The sequence below is a fragment of the Drosophila gunungcola genome, unplaced genomic scaffold (genome assembly GCF_025200985.1).
Source record: "Drosophila gunungcola strain Sukarami unplaced genomic scaffold, Dgunungcola_SK_2 000001F, whole genome shotgun sequence".
Taxonomy (NCBI): domain Eukaryota; kingdom Metazoa; phylum Arthropoda; class Insecta; order Diptera; family Drosophilidae; genus Drosophila; species Drosophila gunungcola.
In genome coordinates this window covers 7,060,277-7,081,653 of record NW_026453197.1, presented here as the reverse complement: position 1 = coordinate 7,081,653, position 21,377 = coordinate 7,060,277, and the positions used below count along the sequence as shown (strand labels likewise).

General features: G+C 37.5%; 1 protein-coding gene across 9 annotated transcripts in view; it reads left to right on the top strand.

Moving 5' to 3' along the window:
- The window catches only part of LOC128263267 (rap1 GTPase-activating protein 1), an 84,885-nt gene that overhangs the window by 25,632 nt on the left and 37,876 nt on the right, over positions 1-21,377 (top strand). For 8 of the 9 annotated variants that reach the window (XM_052998190.1, XM_052998191.1, XM_052998197.1 and 5 more), the window contains one exon: positions 18,538-18,730. In XM_052998190.1, the coding sequence (XP_052854150.1) occupies positions 18,538-18,730 (193 nt within the window). Of the gene's footprint in view, positions 1-10,474; positions 10,924-18,537; positions 18,731-21,377 lie in introns of those variants that run through there. The other variant, XM_052998198.1, reaches the window with a different exon arrangement.

The window sequence follows — 21,377 nt, the reverse complement described above, 5'->3', positions numbered from 1 at the left end:
TGGGTCCAAAAAAATTGTTGCCAAAAATCAACTGAGCAGCGCCGAAAAGACAACAATAAAATATTGCTCAACAATAAAACACAACAAAACATAAGAAACTCCCGGCAAATAAAAGAAAATTAATAGTCGTCTTTGTATGCTTCGTTGTTTACTTTTGTTTTTGCTGCTCTGGCGCTCTTGGTCAACAATCGGAAGTGCAAAATTAAAGCTCAAACGAAAAGCGGCTAAGAAGTGGCCGAAAGGGAGACAAACAGAGGAAGTTGGAGAGGTGGAGCGGAAGTAATAGGGAAAATGGTAGTGATGAGGCGAGGAAGTGTGTTTAGTCTGACTGAAGTCTGACCCCAAGTTTGAACCCTTAGAAGTTCACTTGTTAATTAGTTGCCTTTGCTTTTCAAGTGTCAGCAACTTCTATCGAATACCCCTTAAAGTAAAGCTTTTTAGTTTTCATGTCATAATTGCCCTTAAAACATTATTTTATTCATCTAAGCAACATCTAAACTTCTTGAGCGATTTTAATGGAAATGTTTAATGTTCTAAAAATTGTGGCTTACCAAAAAATAATAAGTTGAAAAACTTTTTGCTGAAATCAATTTGCTTGAGCTTTACTATAAATAGATTATTAAATTAAGGAATTCTATTTGCAATCAACTGTGCTATTTTTAATTAACTCAATTTAATTCTAGTCCTCTCTCTTTTCTCTTTTAGGTAAGCAAATGATTTTTGATTCCCGGAATTTAAATTTGACCCTCACTGTGGATTTCTATGGATGCAGTTGTGTGTAACAAGTTTCCAGTGAAAATTATTCATTTTTCCATGAAGCAAATAATAACTAGCTGTAAGGTCTTGTTTTTCGCCTCAAACTATTCGTTTGCACAAAACCATACCGAACTCGTAAAGCGTCAGGCGAAACACTCTCGAATCACGGCGACAGCTTCCGTAATTCAATAAATATTTTATTGTGTTCAATATTTTTTCCCTGATATGCAATGTTCAGTCAACGGAGACGTTTTATGTTAGGGAATGTTAGCTATTGTAAAATGAATGACACTGAATGAGCCAATAAAATTTATTTAAGATACGTAACATAGCTAATTTAAGGTTTGCTTAACATTATTGCAATGGAAACGATTTTTTTCGTGAATATGTTTTTTTGCAAACCTTAAATATAAGCTTAAGGACCTTAAAACAACTAATTGAGAATCGCAAAGAAGGGCGATGTTCTGCCCAAGCAACTCAAAATGGAATTAAAAGATTTAAATCTCATTTAACTTTTAACTTTATACACCTAAAGTCCTCAAAATGAAATACTTCTGAGAATAATAAATCTCTTTATGAAAAGCGTATTCTGCTGTCCCCTAAACTTTTCTAAATCCATCTCATTTTTGCCCGCTGGCAGTTCGCACTGTCTCTCATTCCTTCACACTTCTCCGAATATTATTTATGTTGTTGACAGGCGGCAAACGATGAAGCTGGGACCAAAAACCGAAACATAAAACCCGCCCACTGTCAAACAGCAGTAGCCAGATAACGGGACATTGTGCGAATTGCGAACTGCAAAATGCAAAACTGCCACAGGCACTGTCGGAAAGAGATGGCACGCCCCCCAGCCATTACCATTACCGCTAGCTATCTCCCTCTGGATGGGATCTCTTCTTCATCGGTTCGAAGTTGCAATATTGCGAGCACTTTATTGATAAATGTGGTAATGTGGCAAAGATGCTGCGTGCCGTATATATATATTTATGGAAAAAATGGCAAAAGGTGGAAAGAGATAGGCAGAGGCAGATTGAAAGAGGTGGATATATGTACGTTATGCCACAGAGCAATATCAAGTGGTTGGCATAAGTGTTGTGGGTTTGCCTGTCAGACAGGCGACAACAAATAATACAAGAAATATGCGCAGGACGTTGCTTCGAAAAAGCAAGAAAGATTCTCGATAAAACGTGAGAAACTTGTCGCCATCCAGCCTTTTGATAAGAAATCCATGGGACTGGGAACTGAAATTGCAATATGTGTATACGAAGTACGAAGTATATTTTATCGCTTCCAGTGAACCCTTACGTGGTCGGTCATGCGTTTTTCCCTTCATAAACGGCGATGTTTCATTGCCTCCTGGGAAGAGATTTGGAGTTCTTTGGAGCCTGAAGATTAAGGCTGAGTTCAGAGAACCCTGATCTGTTAAAAAATACATCTTAAGGGATTTGACTTGTATCAGATTCATGGACGTTACTTATGCTAATTAAGACTTTTAATGTCATATACCTGTGGCCAATTACCTTTTGCAAAAAGTTATGGCTAAGCAACAATTTATTTACAAATATTATAATTGTAGCTGTATTCAGAAACCTTCATAAAGGCTTAAAAAAATGTTGGCCTCTTATTAAAGCTATTAAACCATGTACTCTGTTACTTTGTTTATTTTTTTAATATTTGAAATAATGGGTACTTGTAATTGTAGACTTTTGGTCACACTCAAATATCTATTTGTAAAATGTAATATTGTACTAAACATTGAAAAGAAAGTGAAACTCAGCTTCCGGCAATTTTCACGGTGTACTACTTATTAAACAATATTCTTCCAATTACAGACCAATAGGGATCTCATAATTTAGATTAAAATTAGGTTAGGATTTTACTGAGAGAATTTTAAATCGAGTTATGCGGAAATGTTACCCCATTTTTCTTTACTCCTTTTATCTTCTTCCGTTTGCAACCTTTCTCTTTTCTAATTACACAGTTGCCCAGCGAGTTAAACGAAACGGCCTGTTCCCTATGCCCAGGAGGCAATAAATATTGCAATAAAATAAATTGAAGTTTAATTAAAATGGGCATGTTTTTCCCCACTACCTGTCAGCCTCCCACACAGAACAGGAATTCTGCCAGGAATAAAGAATGCGTAATAGCCGAAATGAGAAATGACCAGTCAAAGTGGAATGACAACACAAAAAGTCGGAAAAGAAAGTGGGAGGACCAACTGACCCTAGAGGCCAAGAAAACCCAGTGAGGGAAATCTCCGCATAGCCTGGAAATTCTTCTTCTTCTTCTTAGTCACAGGTGTGCCGAAGGCACAAGAAAAAAAAAACATTTCCATAAATTTGGCACAAATTGGAGTCTATTTTTGGATGCTGGAGCCAAACAGAAAATAATGGAAAGCCTGTGTGTCTCTGACAGAGCAAATATTATGAATAATTTCCCTCAAGAAAACATGGCAATCAAATTATGACTAAAGCATACTTAAAAGTCATTAATATTGAAGCCTAATTCAATCACTTTTCGAGATTGAAATGTGGGCTATAAACCGTAGTCTCATATACGGCATAAGCAATTTTAATTAGTAGTTACGAAGTGGCACTCAAGTGACACCTGAAGAGCTGCTCTAAATGGAACACTCCCATTTCTCAGACACCTTTTGAGGCCACCCGAGTGGAAGAGACATAAAAACCAGCCACAAAAGGTGACTTTTATAATGAGCCAAGGAGTACGGCCATAAAATACAGACTGAATGGGATCTGCTATGCAAAAAAATTGAAGGAGGAGTAGGATGCCCTGTATTCTCTCGTCCATTCAATGAAATTAATTAAAATATTTTTGTTTGCCATCAATTATTGCAATTTTCCCACCGCTAACGAGCCGAAATGTCAGGCTATTAAAATTCAGCTTGTGACAGGGCTAAAATAAAAGGGAGGCGGTGGGCGTGGCTAGCGTGTATGGTCGCCATGTGGAATCCGCTAAAAAGGAGAGTGCATTTTTACACCTGACCCCTGGCGTGAATTGGGCAAATTAAAAACACATTTTGTGACACGTTCCCCAATGTATTTCTCATTCTGTTCACATTTCGGTTTTTGTTTTTATCGGAAAATGGCTAGCACATGTTCAAAAGTGTCAAGGATAACACGTCCGGGTCACGGATCATTAGCAAAGGAAAAAATTCATTACCATACAAATTTGAGAAGAATATATAACTGGAAATTTATTATTCGAAAAAAGTATGACTTTTCTATGTGGACACAAGTGAAATTAGATAATATTTAATTTAAAATCAACACAACAAATTTTTATGCTATACAAATCTGCATTTATATTAAGGTAACAAGCAAAATTTATTAATTTCTTATAAGTTTTAACCCTGAAGTCAGATAAATGTATCCTTTTCAATTTATTTCAGACCAACTTTTCATTAAGATCCATCTCCGAGATAAACCATTTGCCTTTGCTGAACTCGATGCATTTCCTTCTACAAAAACTTTTCCATTTTGGCCTTGGGTATGCTCGTTTCAGCTCTCCCCATCTTTTTCTAGGAATATTGCTAATATAATTTCATTATTGGCTTTCCTGCCAGCCCGTTGAAAGTTGAAGAGAAGAGTTTTCTCAGCATTACCGGAATACAGAAGCTTTTCCACTTGTGACTTTTGACTGTTGGATGGATGACTTTTTGGGTGATGGGGGGAATTGGAAAATTGCAGGAGTCTCATTCAGTTCTATAAATAGCTTAAGCCTCGGAAACTTTCTGGGGGAAACTTTTTGCTATTTTGCATATTTCTAGTGAAGAGCAATTAAATTGGGAAGGCCAATGGCTGGAGAGGGAAACCAGCAGGACAGGAGAGCTCACTTAATTGAAAAAATGAACTCGGGACAACAGGCAAATACAAATAGGCAAGCGAACGAGACAGAGGTGCCTTGAAATTGGCTTTAAAGGCGTGTGGCAGCAAATTTGCATGGCCCTCATACACCAATGACATTCGCACAGGACACACAAAACACCCAGGACATCCAGATCTAAAAACGTCCGACTCCGCTTCACAATGAGTTTGTCAACGTTGATGAAATAATGTACCTTCACTACGTAACTGTCTGTCTCCTATAGGACTCCAATCTATACTCTATGGTTTTTTGCAGCTTTGACTTACGTAATAATGAATTTTTAAAAATGTAGATTATAAAATAAAAGTCCCTGCCAATTTCAAACAGTTCTGAAGAGAGTAATTATTTAAGCTGAAAACAACCAAAAAAAAAGTTTGTAGAGAAATAAAATAATGGATTAAAACTATCTATCTTTTGTACCACTTATAAACCATTTGTTATGTCAAACATTTTATAGTTTTACATCACATATATATTATTTAAATTATATAAAGCACAAAGTTTTTGAGGGAATTTAAACTTCGGCTCATTTAAGACGATTATATTGTTCCCTTTAAATCAGCCTGTCTGTGAACTTGTTAGGACTCTCTGCCTTCTTCTTCTCCTTATAAACCACTCTTTTCCTCCTTTTCTACCAGAGTGTTCACAATGCATTGTAGGGACACTGCACTGTTTACGGGCAAGAGAGAATTTTCTGTGTGTGTGTTCACTGTCTGCGATTTGCTCCGGGGCCCGCATGTTGAATTTTTACTCCTCTTTAGCACAGGCTCAACTTTGCTATCGTTTTGGCCCTTTAACCCCTCAACTCGACCTCATCGCTTATATTGAACTCTCATTTTTCAATGTTATCTGAGCGATTTGATCAAAACCAGTTTGCTTGTCATTCGATACCCAATATGTTAATTTTGCAAGCAAATTAGTTTATTCGAAAACTGTTGAAATATGCCGAACGATTGCCAGAATTCTCTCATGCAGAACCAAAACATGATGCATTCTAATTATGCAAGAACTGAGCCTTTCTGAATTGTTGAGCCAACAAGAAGAGTCTCCAACAGCAGGATTCTCACAATGTGTTTTCGTAGCTCCACTCTCCAACAAAAAGTAACCAAGTCTGCAGTGCACTGAGAAAAATTAAATTCCCAATGAGTATGCTTATAAACTCGAAGCTGCTGAAGAGGTTGTAGGCTGGTAGGGGGCTGCTTAAATTTCATTAAATGAGAAAATTTTAGGGGTGAATTATAGAGGAAGAATGGGATAGGTAGTCGTGTGAACCTGTTAAAGTGCTTCGCTTGTTGTTAAGGTAGCTTTTTCAAAGAAATGTGCTTATTATTAACGAAGTTTGAGTACCCTTTTAAAAAATATTCATACTAAATTAAATTAAAAAGTTGTTTTGGAAATCACATATAACGTGTCTAGCAAGTCTTTATTTTCTTTATTAATAATAAATCTATTCATATATTCAAACTAATTGTTTCTGTTTATGTATTACACAAAGTAAATCATGTAAATTTAGGATCAACATTTTTTTATTTTTGCCCTTGGAAGCTTATTAAGTCCACACTTTTATAGTTCCTTTCAATTCCAGAAAACTGCCGCTCTTGCGAATAAATATATCTTGTCCTTTCTGTCAGAAAAACGCATGTAAATGAAGGCCCACGAAGCTCCTCACTGGCAAAGTTGATATAATATCCTTTACCTCCAGGAGCGAACAAAAAGCGCTGACTATTATACCAACAACAGCAACAGCAATACGACAGCGGCGATGACGTTTTAATTATGTGTGCCTAGAGGAAAAGTGGAAAAGCGTGGGGTTGATTTAGGTGGAAAAGCCGAGACACTCGCGAGACAGTTTCAGCAGTATTTTGCATTTCGCAGCTCCTGAACTCAGGACGAAGCTCAACTCGGTTTGTTAATTTGGAAAAGGGTTGGGCGTATTTGGGGAAAAATGAGGGTGGCAAGTAAAATAGGCAAGGAAAGGGGTAACAGGGGAATAAAAAGTGAATTCAAAACGGAAACATTGCAAAAATGCGCCAATGCAGCAAATGCTCAACTTAAGGGGGGGCAAAAAAAAGCTGGGGAAGGTGTAAATGTAGAATTTATATTTCCCTGCACTAGAAAAAATGTAACTGTAAATAAAAATGCTAGGCTTTTAATTTAAAAAGTTAAAAATCTTTTAAACATATATTAAACATACATTTATATAAGCCTCATATGATATCTAGATTGAATTTTTCTGTAGCTTTAACCCTTAACTGGTCTACATAATTTTTTTTTCGAGCATTTGGAGCAAATTAACAAGCGTAACAAAAACATATAAGTCTACAAAACTAACTGCATACAGCACACCTCCTAACAAATAAATAGGAACATAACTTAGAGCACAAGAAATAAGAAATTTAAAATAAAAATATTATTATTTGCACAATTTTCACTGACATTTAAATTTTTTTAAAATTAAATATTTTTGTTACGGTTTTAATTATATAATTAGATTTAAAATTCGTTTTCTTAGTAATAAACCTTCTTTTATCCTCATGACTCATTAATTATTTCTAAATCTCTGTTTTTTTTTGGTTTTTAAAAATATTATTGTTTTTGAGACATATTCTTACTTTTTTGACCTTATCTGTGAACCCACGCGTATACAATCAGCAGTAGAAATGTTTCCAAAGGGTGTCGTTGTCGCTCCCGTTTTGTGGCTGTTTCTCGTTCTCCCCTCTTGAGTGGCCTATGGGGGTGGCGTAGGGGGTGGTGTAAGGGGTTGAAAGAGGGGGCTAGGCGGCTGCCTTCCCCAAGCAATTTCCATTCGAGTGAGGCCTCCACAGCATGGGTTAATGTACTTTGCTGCAGCGGCGTCTGCTTGACTGACAGCCTCCCTTAACAGCCTCCCACCACCCCCTTTTCCACGTATCAAACAGTCCAACTGGATGAAAAAAATATACAGAACCGTTGAACATTTCTAACATTTAATTTCGTTCTGTAATTGCGGAAATTTTCATTGAAACGAATTAGCTTTTTGGTTTTTTTTTTGCCTGAAAGAGGGCGAGTAAAGTTAGTTAGTCATGGGTTAATGTCTGCTATCAATGTCATGGTCAAATGGGACTGGGGTTTCAAAGTGCAATGAATTTGTGATCAGATGAGGGGTTTAATGGCAGGAAAATGTCATGAATTTGTAAACAAAACCAAAATGGGGAGCCATCAAAACAAACTCAAATATGATTTCGATGTTTTAATAAGGACAATTAAAGAATAATTAAATATAAAATAATTTAATTTTGTTTTCCATTTCTTTTTAAAGCTAAAATCTATAAATATATACTTTTTTTTAATAATAAATTTAGATTGATAAAATCAAAAAAGGATTTATCCAAATAAAACCCGCAGAAAAAAACCCTACTCATTGTTCTCCAAAACCAGAATTACCACCTCCTTCACAAGCATAAAATATACATCACAAATGTATGCAGAGAAATTCTTTGAGTACCCCGACTAATGTATAGTTTATTTTATTGAATTCTTTATGGTTTGTTTCTGGCAATTGCCGCACATTAAAATTCATAAAATTATGCTAATTCTATATTAGAAATTCACATTTTCTCCCAGAAAAAAAAAATTACAAATCAAACTCTACCAATTGGGCGAACAAATCATAACGAACGTAAAAAAGAGGCACGCATTATTGGACCAGAAATTATAAATTCAAACTAAAAAAATGTATTTTTATGTACTCACCCCTGAAAAGCAGAAATTGTGAGTGCTTTTTTTTTGGGGTTGAAGGGAGAGGTGCGTCCCTTACATTTCGCTATTTCCTTTTTTTTTACCTCTTTCTGGGGTGAGAAACGCGTGCGCAGGCGCCTTTAACACCTGAGATGACAATTAGAATAATATAACACAGAGAGAGCCTCACTTTCAAGTGAGCTGCAAATTAAAAAATCATAAAAAAGCTAGAGAAAAAACACATGCTGAGAGCAAACAAAATCTGGGTGGAGTGCGTCGTCGACTGGCGACAAATTTGCATTTTTTGGAAAAAAAAAAAAAAAAACGAGAAGAAGTAAGAAAAATAAACTAGCCAAGAAGAAGCGGCAGCAGAAAGTGAAGTTAACGAGGGGAGGAAGCCTAGAAGCGAGCCCAAAGACGCTGATTATCATGATTATGTATGCAAACTCACACACGGCAAAAGAAACAAACTCGGGACAGGTCGAAAGACAATAGAATTATGAGGTGTTGAGTGACTAGCGGAACGACCATTAAAACCTCAGCCAGGGCAAAAAAAAAAGGGGAAAAGAGGGATATACGCGTTTCTTAGGCCATAAAAACAATGGATAGAAAGTTATGGGCAACGTTGTAAGATGAAGATGAAGAGTGCACTCCAGAAACACTAGAAAATATAAAAGGAAAACTAAACGAAAACAGGGTTAATAAAGCGTTGCAAATGGGAGCAGATCCCAAAAAGTTCAGGTAAGAAAACTAAAGTTAAAGAGACGGACCAGAGGAAGTGGAAATGGAAGTGATGCGAAGGTTTTTACCTTTAAGGAATTGAATTGAATTTTAATGATTAGGTTCAGGGGCTACTTATTAGTTTGATCGTAAGCATTAGGTCAGCTGTTGTTTGGGTTCACATTGGGGTATAGGAAATGGGTGTGGACTGTTGAGGCAACAGATGAACAGGTCTAAAAGAAAGAGCTATAACGTCTAAGTTAATTAGTAAATTAGATAGGAGATGTGTTGGGGTAGGACAGCATGGGATAATTGAGGAAAACATCAAACTATTTTCTTGATGAATAGCTGAAATGAATTTGATAAAGCTAAGAAGAAAAAGTACAAAAATTATTTATGTATTTGTTATACATATTATTACTTTATCATAAAAAGTCTTCTGCTTTAAATTTTAGTTTTATTTAATTTATTACAAAAAGTATTTTAATGAATTGTAAACCTAATCATAACATATCCATTTGCTACATTGGCATCCTTTACTTCCTCTTCACAAAGAATTCGTTTATTTAATATCACACCCCTTACCATCCAATATCTCCCTAATTTTGATATCTGATCTGTCAGTTCAGTGAGCCTGCGTCCAGTTCAGGTGTTAATGACTTATTCTCCACTGCGCACAAAGAGGTGGACAGTCCTATTGTTTTGCGTGTTTTGCATGTGCCGCTACCAAGTTAGGTATGAAATTGTAGAAGAGAACCCCATGAACAGAACGCATAGGCCTATTGTTTCGAAGCTGAAAATGGACAGGGGCCAACCCCAAAATCGAAATAAAACATAAAGCCAGGCCGAGCCTTTTGTGACACGATCGTATCCGGTACCGGTATCAAATAATGGCTTGATAACGTCGGCGCAAGTTCAAGTTCGCATCGAACATGCGACCGAAGATCGGGGGTTAAAACCCGCTTGCTTGCAACTCCAACATCATACAGTTGGCCAACGAATCGGGTGTCTAGCAATATTGGAATATAAAGACGATTGTGTATTAAATATATATTAAAAAACAAATAAATATTACTATTTTCCCATTGCTTACCAACTAAATGTTTTAAGCTAAATTATGTTTTGTTAAATTAATTAATAAATAAAAACCTAATACAGAAGCGTTTTGTATTAGGTTTTTATTATTTGTATCTTAAAATTAAAATTTCACATTAATAGTTTTTATTTTTATTACCTTAAAAGTGGTTGCGTTCAAGTTGGAAATCGAACATTTTCGTCTTCATTGCCCACTGTACATGGGAGCGATCGAACATGCCTCGAAGCGGGGGTTGAAACTACAACTCCGAAGACCCATAACCACTTTTGCCAACGCACAGAATTCAGTTTAAAAACATTCTTCGTGCGGCTAGGTTGTATATATACTCGGGTTCCGTGCGATTCAGTGGGTCAAGTTCGCTGCAATAATTACGAAAAAATAAATAAACTGCGAAACGAACATAGCGAATGTATCTTAAAGATACCGAACAAAAAATGGGGAATTTACAAGTTTAGTTAATTAAATTTAATGTTAACTTCACAGTGCAATATCTAAGGATAAATCCTAACCTATCCTAACTCATACACTCAAATACTATACTACCTGCTCTGGAAAAGTAAAGAAAAAGAGCAAATCTTGACCTTAGCAAACAAAAAGAAAAGTGAATTTATACCTGACCAAAGGAAGGGAGCATCTCTACCTGTTCCAAAAATCTCACAACCGATCTCAAACAAAATGAAATATTTAACGCATACACACAAGGAATCCTACACATTGGTGGCACGCAAACGCTATATGAAAAATCTGTTGTATGTATAAACTTTTTATTTTATAGTAAAAATGTCGAGTTTTAAGTTCTAGAAGCTAAAAACCCATTGAACTTGATTTTTGTTTAAAAAATTGATTCAACATTGATCTAGATTTTAGCAATCTATGTTTGCCTTCATTTACCAAACAAAACCCATTCATTACTTTTCCATATCTAGGCATAAATGTCATGCAAGCAAATATTGACAGAATCCCTCTATCTCTTATTATGTCTCTTTATGTCGCTTTGTGACATACGCAAAAATTATGCAAATTATTTGATTTGCCATTTGAATTCGGAATGGACCTTAATTAGCCTCGTCTGACTGCCAATAATGCACTCGAAAGGATTCCGATTTGGATTGCGATTGGGAGGGAGTTGGGAGTGCGCTCTAAATAGGCATTATGCATAAAATATGCAAATATCCTTTATCCCTTATTTCAATTTTTTGCAAAATGTCAAATGTCATTTGTTTTTGGGGTTTGTTTGTTCGGCGTGGAAAACAAACCGCAAAAATCGCGAATGAGTTATGGACTATCGGGATATAACAAGGGATATCCAAGACCATACGAAGATCCTGTTTACGAAAACCCTTAAGGCTGAGGAAAACCTTTTTGTCATTTTCTTAGGCTCTTTTGTTAATTAAATTTATGATTAATGAATGATGGTGCCTGATGATGATGATGATGATGGTTTTCCCATTGCCTTACCCTAACAGCTGTGAGAGCGGGGTAAAATTGCGGGGAATATGTGTAAGGTGATATGGCTTAACCCTTTTTGCGTTTTTTTTTTTATTTCGCACCCTCGTTAGGCGTTCTTTTTTGCGGATTTATTTTTTGCAAGTCAGCTAAGTCAACAGAGGAACTTCTGTGACTATCAATTGGCTTGGATCGGCTAGAAAATCTAAAAAAAAATTAGAAGAAACCGTTAAGCCAAACCCACACATGCATATCCGTCTGGCCAAAATGGGTATTCCCCTCAGGGTCCAAGACCTCGGAGTGGAGTTCAAATAGTGCGCAGACGTGCAATCATAATTTGCCCAACTCCTACTTAAAAAAAAAACTTTGCCCGCACCCAAGACAACTGTTTCCGGGGCGGAGGATGCGGGGTTAACTTAACCCGCTGGTAGTAAATGGTCAAAAGACATGCAAGCGGCGGCAGCAACAGCAGCCAACATAATTAGAAGTCTGCAGTTGTGGAGGAAGTTGCATTAGCAGCCAATCAAAATAATTTCAGGCGTTTTATTAGCGGACAAATGTGGAAAAAAAGCGCGCGCTCAAATTGCCAGCGGGAATAATCGCGAGCGTTTTTTATGTTCCTATTTTTATGCAACTAGTTTGCTTATATGATTATACATAAAAATAAAGATTTTTTGCAGTTACATCTTTTTTTAAATACTTGCCAAACCCAAACTAGTTTGGAAAGAATCTTGACATAATAAAAATTAGGCCGCTTAAAACGCGGACAAGTCGCGTAGAAAACGCTAGAAATTTTCTTTTGCATGCGGAAATCATTAGTGCTTGCTTAAGAATCTTCGATAATGGGCCCGTTAAAAAATTAATAAATACAAACCCACAAAATAGCAGAGCTAGCTTAAGCCAAGCGGTAATAAAAACATATATTGCCTTCGCAAAGTCGCGTGCGTATCGCTGGTAAACACTTCCAGCGGTTTTAAGCGCGCTACCAGCGTGATTATACCCGAGTGCGGTAATAATCACCCGTCAACGTTTAACCCACTAACACGGACTTGCCTAACATTGGCAATTAAGCATTTAATTTAATCAGCCCAATACGGCCATCCATCAATCGCGCCAATCGCGTCAAGCCGGCAATCCCTCAATGTCGCATCTTTTGTGAGATTTTCGGCTTTGGCGGAAATGCGTTGCAAATTTCCATCGGCGCGATTACAACGGATAATGTTTATTTTTAGTTGGGCCAACATGAGGCAATCCCGCTACAGCAACCCACATTGTTCCAACCGCTTGGCAATAATTGGAAATTAACGAGACCCCGAGGCGAAGATTTGACACCAAAGATTGCAAATCGCGACCTTCTTGCTGTCGCCCACATAATATTCGTGGAGTTGAGAGCGGTGGGGTGTTGGATGTTGTATGCAAACCTATTAGCCAAAGTCATAAAGCCATAAAGCTATGACTAAGGTGTGCGAGCACCGACACCTGGCCAAGAGGAAAAGCGCGCCAAAAAATTTGGTTAACGATTTTTGGTAAGGTGACAAAATGGGGATGCATGGAAATAGGGAGTTACTGCTCGGCACGTGCAGTATGGAGAAGCGCGTGCCTTGTCCACATTAATTCCAACTCATTAAATTTAGCTACACTGAAAAAAGTTTGCTTAAAAGTAATTATATTTGTGTATATTTGTTTGATAAGAAAAAGAGTATATGGCTTATGAAGCCATATATGGTATTGTTTTTGTATATACTTATGCGCTTATTAAATGAACACATTAAATCGAATAATATTTTTCTGACTTAAATAGCTTATAAGTTATTATGTGCTCCTAAAAATGAATTATAATTTTTGCGAGTGTAAGACAAAGGGAAGAAGGCCAAGACACAAACAGTGCCTTTCGTGGCCTTATAAATAGCCATGCTAACTGACTGAGTGACGCGCTTCATTAATATGCAAAGTGGCTCAGCTGGAATCGTCGCGTTCCCGATGTAGACCCCCTCTCACTATCGAGTAACCCACCTGTAAGAGGCATTAAAAGTATCAACGTTTAAACGGTTATTACCAGCATTTTCATGCTGCATTTGCAGTGGCCGAATCGGGAGGAAAACATGGCCAACAACAGGTTGTTCTGAACCCCCTTTTCTGTAGTTCCCCAACGACAGCAATTGCGTGTCAAATTGAACTTGACTGGCGAACTAAGTGGAGGAATCGAGAGAGGTTTATACGAAAATGTGGCGAGGAGACTTGTTTGGGGAAAGGTGGCCAGAATAAATGGGTTGTTGACGTTGTTTGAGTCGCCTTTTTCGAATATTTACATGTATTTGTTCTGCATATTTATCAGGACTTAAGCAGACAGCTAATTATGCAATGGTTTTTCTTTTTTGGTTATAGGGGAAGTCTACTTGGTTCATTTTATTCAAAATAATTACTTTGGTGTTTATTCGTCTTAATTAATAGATATTATTTGAAAATTTAAACAGTAATAAATTGTTCTTTATAAATTATTATATAATTTTCGTTGACCTGTGATATATTCAACAGTACAATGTTCCAAAAAAGATATGCAGAGGTTGCATCAACAATTGAACTCTCTACTAATTCTTTTATAGGTCATTTCCAAATGTCCCATTCGTAACCCATCCCAAAAGAAGCACTGAACTCTTTCGTAATGAAAATTGTACTGTTTAGAATCCCTAATCTAGAAGTCACCTCAGCAAACCATTTTTCCTTCTCCCTTTTCTTTCAAAAACGGGCAGCCATTTGGGTCTACTTAGTTCCTTAATCTCAATTTGAGATTTAAAGGGATTCTGGGAAAGTCTTTTCCACTGACCGCATGCACAGCTGTTCCCCGAAATATTCTAATAAACATTTCTTGTCCTTGGCTACACTTTCACTTAAACTTTCTTTTCTGCGATCGAGCAGCCATAAATTTCCTAAAGCTGTCAGCAAATAATGTTAAAAACAAGTTCTGGCAAGAAAATACCTAAGAAATTGTGTAATTTTTGCCCCAAAAAAAGGTGAAATATATGCGCTGGACGATTAAAAATATGTAAATCAGGCAAAGAACCCGATTCAACCAATAAAAATTTTTTCAAAGTCGCCGGATGAAACTTTTCCGGCAAATTTGTGGCTAATTTATGAGACCAGCTCAGGTAAGTGTAAGAAATGGAAAATGAGCTGAATTTAGAAAGGTTTGGCTGTACCAGGATAAGAAAAAGGATATCATCTTTAAAGGACTTCGAGTGTCTGGAACGTGTTGCATTTATGAGGTTGAACGAAAGGGGAAACGGGTTCTTTTTATGTGCGCGTTGTACAACCCCCTTGTCAGGATTTTCTCTCCAACAGACAAAAGGAAACTGGGCAGAGGCAAGTTTTCCAGCCGGCAGCGGAAATGAGAAAAACTTGTGAGCGAATCCTTTTCGCTTGCATCTCAGCGGCTGTCTTGGAACTAATTTTAATGACAATTCACGAGGCGCGGAAGTCGCGACATTTGGGATAATGTGACAATGAGCAGGGGGAGGAACCGCTGGCCAGGCGAAGAAACAGGGTGTGGCCATCCCTGAAAGCGCAGATTTTCCCATTTCCCTAAACACCCCATTCTACCGTTCATTTCCGTGGCTACTTTCTCAGCGGTTACTTTGCAATCTTTAACAACCATTAATCATATATGCGAAAAGAAGTTTACCATGTATATTTGAAAGATAAAAACAATGAACTTATGTTAATAATACTTTTTAAGTAAAGGCCTTATTTACACTGTCATAAAATACCATTGCAAACACATTTAATATAAAATATAAATGTCCAAATTATTTATTCAGCCTTACAAGTTCTTACCCTTCCACAAATTAAATGGTAATTTATTGCCTTATTCACTTCGTTTTTAAGAGAAATTTCCAGGGGACATTTTGGGATAGTATTAATTACAGGGTGCTTCCCTTATTTTCTGCCTGACCAGTACAACGACCCCTTGAAGGACCTAACTTTGACTTTTTGGTGCCATGCGAGTATCCTTTGACATGTCGCCTGTCCGCTTATCGGAGCGAGTGCATCGCTCCCTGGCTTTCTCCTTTATCCCTTTCTCGCTGGCATTTCCCCGCTTTTCTCCAACTGCGATGCTATCTGTGAGTGCTCTAGTTTCCAGTTTGCCTGACCCATTATTAGCTGTGAAATGCATGAATGTCTCTGTGTGTGTCCTTTTGTCCTTTGGGACTTGATTTCCTTTACGTTGGACATTTCCTGTAATTTCTCACTGGGAAATATGGTACACACTCATTGAGAAGGAGAGGGGGAACAAAATATCTTTGGTAAAACGTTTCAAATTAGCGCCTGGGGAACGGCCAAAAAACAATGTTAAAAAGAACTTGACTTGCCACAGAATGGCATTTCCCATTGCGGCCTGCAAGGTGTTCTTTTTCATTCTCTTCCTGTGTTTTTCTCTGGATTTTTTCTCTAGCTCAGCCAAGTGTTTTTCCCACGTAGCACAACCGCCACTCTTTGGGAATATTTAAACCCAAACCTTTTGTGTAAATAACTCTATACTCCTAGCCTTAGTACACCCGTTCTTCTTGGATTTTTGAAGCCATCTATCTTTCGCTGTCAACACCGTATGGCTTTTTTCTCTTCTCTAGGTCTTATTGTGGTAATTGTTTTTCTTTACCGAACCACCCAAAAACCCTTCCCCAGTTTTCCACATTTTGCGGCTAAACTTTAAACACGCGCAATGCGCTGCGCTTGCCAAATGAGTGAAGAACCTGAAAATGTGTGGGGGGTTCCATTGGGTGGTGCCCATAAATTTGCATTTAATGAACATTTCCGAAAAGCCCTAGAAGATGCCGCCCTCCAGAATTAACGCTTTTTGTTTGCCTGTAAGGGGTTTTAATTATGTGGGTGGTTGCATATAATGAGGTAGCTAAATGAAAAGGTTTTTCAGCGCAGGCGTAACCGCAGCACAGGAAACGTCTGTTTGGTGGGTGTTTTTTTCTCTGTTCCAGTAACGAGAAACCTTCATCTGCATCAGATTTCAGTATAACTGTAGGTTAAAACCGTGTTCACATCACATCATCACTGGTCCATTGTTGGGCCATTTTTGCAGTTGACTTGTGCAATCCGCATCCTCCGTTTTACCCTCCCCCTCTCTCTCTCTCCAGTTAACGATTTGATTTCATTGCCGTTTGTCGAACAATTCATGTGAAAAATTGTCATAAAAATGCTATAAAATTTACTTCGTCCCGTCATTTGATCATGCTATGACAAAAACAGTAGTAAAATCTATGAATGCATGTTGCACAGCTTGTAAAACTATAGAAATATGAGGAAAAACAAATCATTGGATTTATGAAATTTACAAGGATGAGCAGCAATGAAAACTTATTGGTTGATTGAATCTTATTGCCTTGAAAACGGGTTAAGTTCGATGGGAAATCAGAAACCAGTTAGAAACAATAAAAATGTTTAAATGTTCAAGTATATTGCCGTTCTTTTGACTATTTTAAATCAAAAATGGTACAAGTGCTTAAAAGTATAGCTAGAATGTAAACATTCTTATGTAAGAAATATGACTTCATGTTTTTATTCACGTGTCACTTTCATGTTGCCATGCATCACAATATAATTAACCCTTTATATCTCAGATTCTTACAAAATCAGCATCTGTTGGTAGTTTTACACCATTCCTTGAATAGTCTCCAATTACCCACTGAAATACCACTTTCACCGCCACTTTGCTCGCAACACACTTCAGAACTCTCAACACGTATAGGCATTCGGAGAAGTCGAGCTATCCGCATCTTCAATCAGGCTCATCACAGTCGTGTTTTTGATATCCTTTTCCCATAACTGTCATCATTTCATATGCGACCTCCATTTGGATGGCAAAGGGAATGGGTAGGTGTTAATTTACGAGTGACAGGCAGCGGGCTCCTCCTGTTAAAAATAAACAGAGATGTCAGCGAGCAATGAGATACTCCTCCGCTATTTCGGAAAATGTGGAGCAGAGGAGCAGCTGCAATAGCAACGTCAAAGGACATTGCACAACAACAGAGAGCAAACATCCTCTTTTAAGTTTTTGTGTTCATTCCGAGGCGTTCTCGTTTGTATGTCAACATAAACTTCTCAAAAAAGCAAGACCAACAAGCAAGCAGGATACAAAAAAATATGCGTCAGTGACAATAAACTCGAGGAAAAATATGAACTCGAAACTGAACAGAGAAATATGTTCAAGAGGCCACTCATAATTCTGTGTGAGTGCGTGAGAGCAGCTCGAAAATGTGCCAAGAGCCAAAAAAAGGCTTCAGGATATGTAGAGAGTTCTTGACTTTCAGACGAACCGGTCTAAAAAAAAATCTTGGTAAGGAGTGGGAAGTGGAAAAATTGTGAAATGGTTTAGTATTAAGTGAAAGTTATTGAAAGGGTGCGAGTTTATTATAAAAAGGAATTTAATGTCTTTTAAGCTGGCATCTAGTATATATATTTAAAATATAAATTCCTTTAAACTTATCATACATCCCTAGAATTCTCTAATTCTCTTGACACTGACTTTTTACTGAACAGTAAGTTGCATTCATCCTCTAAACGTTCATCTTAAGAAACCATCGATCATTCTTTTGAGAATACCTCAATGAGCCCTCCAAGTCAGGAAGTCTTGAGCACTGTAGTGGCACTTTTGATCGTGTTCTTGTTCCCATAAATTGGCGGGTAGACTAAAACCGATTTCTAACCCCTGGAAGAATCAGAGGTTAACCCCTGTGTGTGGCACTTGAGTTTGCTCAGTGAATTGCTCCGATGTCTTCGAAGCATGAAGAGATTGCATGTTCGCGAATCTCAAGCTCAGCTGTGCCAACTCTGCTCCAGTGATTGACTCTTTGCGTGCTGTTTTACTAACAAGTTTCCTGTTTTTTTTTTGTATTTTGTATTCATTGCAGACGTCAGCATGCCTTCATGGCCAACACACAGAAGCAGCAACCGTCGGCAGGCGGAGGAAGTGGAAGTGGCAGCGTCACCCACAGTCCGGAACGCCTGCGCGGAGCGACCCAGGATCTCTTCGAGCTGCTCGAGCGTGTGCAGTGCTCGCGACTCGACGACCAGCGCTGCGTCCTGCCCGCTTATTTCTCTCAGGTGGGTAACGAAATTCACTTAAGCGGAACTCCTAAAAGTTTGCAGGTTTCTTTTGAAAAGGGGATTTTTTCTATAGCTCTATATGGCTAGGTTTGTCGGTAAGGAACAGCATTAATAAGTTTCCTAAAGTAAAGTAAATAATATGACTCAAAATAAATGTGTTCTAAATACTTTAAAAATAAATAAAATTTAATACATCCATCAAATACATCCATCCCTTATTTGTTTTAGAAAATATCCTTTTATTAAAATATTGTAAACGTATGATCAATACTTCAATGTGATAATTAATTGCTTAATTTTTTATAATCGATATATAGAAGTACTAATATTTTGCGATCTTTAAAAATATACTTTCAAGCCATTAAATAAACCACCATTTACAATACCCTGCCAGACCACACATACACGGTATCAAGATGAACCACCGCATGAAATATGACAATCGGCTGGCAATTGTCCAACGTGGGTCATCGGCCCATTAGGATTCGCCTTGTCCCCGGGCATATGCTCCACTAATCTAAGTGTGTGATGAACTGACCCATAAAATTCCAACTTGCAGTTGCAATATTCCCCACTCTTGGTAGTAAAACTTCCAGTTTACTGCTGCCAAGACATAAAAATTGCCAATGGGACAATGAATAGGGAGTGGAATGATGGCCACGAAATGGTGGGCGAACCTATATCGAAACAAAGGGCCAACAAGAACAATACCTCATGTGAGGTGTCCTAACCCAACATCCCCCTCAACGAAAAAAGAAAAGGAACCCCAACGACATAACCTTTCCAAAACATCTGTATAATTTGACATAATCTGCGCTTTGTTGTGGTCTTTTTTCAGGTTCCGTCTCCTGGTTTAATAGGCAAATTGTTTGGCAGTCATGGGTTAATTCTTATGGGTGCGGGTGTGTGCTGCCAGGGATTAAGTGGTTGTTTGGGTAGGTTTGATGTCGATTTTTACGATTCAGCTGCGGTCTTTAAAGTTTTTGGCAGCTGTCAGGTGTGTCTCGTCTACTTTATTGCAAAATTTATTAGCTACATTTTAAAGAAGAGATCGTTTAGGTGTATTGAAGTTTTTTGAAGAGTTTGGCTAGCAAAATACACTTTAAAGGAATTTTTTATATTTATTTCTTCTTGTATTGGTGGCGCCATAAGCAGCTTGACGCTTAGTTTGTGAACTACAATTTCAAAAGTTCGCATTACAACCGTAAGAGGGCCTTTGACTAGCGACATCTAGCGGATTTTGTGAGAAGCTTCGACTAGATGTACTCTAGATGTAATATACGAAATGTAAAATGTATGTAGAACTACAGTGCTCCACAGCTTAATTGAACGACACACTTTTAAAAAAGTTACTTCGTCTATAAATATTTTAAGTGCATGACAGTTTATTAATGCTTGTAATATTTATTTATCTATTTAACGTAACCGAAAGAATTACGAAAAAAGTTTAAACTCTATTCAAAACAAATAGAAATTCATCGCATAAATAATGTGTATGGATATAACAAATATTTTAATATTTAGTAAAACAACCCTTCTTAAACAACAATTTCCTGAAATTGCATTCACCCATTTTTTGGTTATTCTGTTTAAAAATATTTTTCATTAATATTTTAACAACATTCGCCGACAAACATTCCCGAACTATTAGGCATAGAGTTCTAATGAGTAAAAACAACAAGCTACTTAAAATATGTACTTCAAACATGCACTGATTCAGCCAAAACTTTCCTATTAAAATTATAATCCCCGCACAATAAAAAGTTCGTATCCATAAGCTTAAGTCATACTTTGAATCAGCGAAACATTTTATTTGTCTGCACTGAAACTTGGCCGACTTCCAGTCCCCTATAAGTCCCATTTAAACACCTTAACTATAAAGTTTGAGTTTAATTTGTTTTCGAATTTCTAGGGCATAATCCTTTTAACCTTCCTCAAGAAAAATATGGCTTCCTGTTTTGTCTTTTCCCAATCTTTTTTTTTTTTAACCCACCCGTTCGCCAGGCAAGTTCCACAGCCTTTTCAGATTTTAATTTAGTTTTCGCAACAATTTCGGAGGCAAACTTTTCTATATCAAAAGGCAAAACAGCCGTCCCCTTCACCCTTTATCCACAAGTGGTTTTTGTAGTGCACCAAAGTGCAACCCGCATCCCTCATCTCCTTCTCAAAAGCCTATGCCATATTTTCTCAAGTCGCAGCCTCCTTATCCACATTCGAGTGCCTTTTATGCAGGCTTTCCTTGGGTAAAAGTAAAATAAAGGGGAAAAAAGCCATGAGAAGTCTGGCATAAAGTCTCGCCAAGCATCTTGAGGCAAAACTGGGTTGACTCTTAGACTGTGTATGAAAATCATGTTTGCTTAAGTTCTGAAAATTGAATTTGGTTTCAGGCCAGTCACTGTCAAACTGTGACGGTTGGCCACGTGCCGTGAGGAAAAGTATTCCTGAGTGTGAGAGACTTTTCCCTTGGAGTTTTCCGTATCATGCATGCCTTTGAGTACGATTTTCCTGCTCCTTTTCTCTGTTTTACTATTTTAATTCCCTGCGTATCCCCTATTGCATAGTTTCTCGCACGTTTTTTCCCATTGCATACTTTGGGGCTAATAAAGGTTTGCTTGGGCATGTTTGAATTCCGTTGGACACCTTT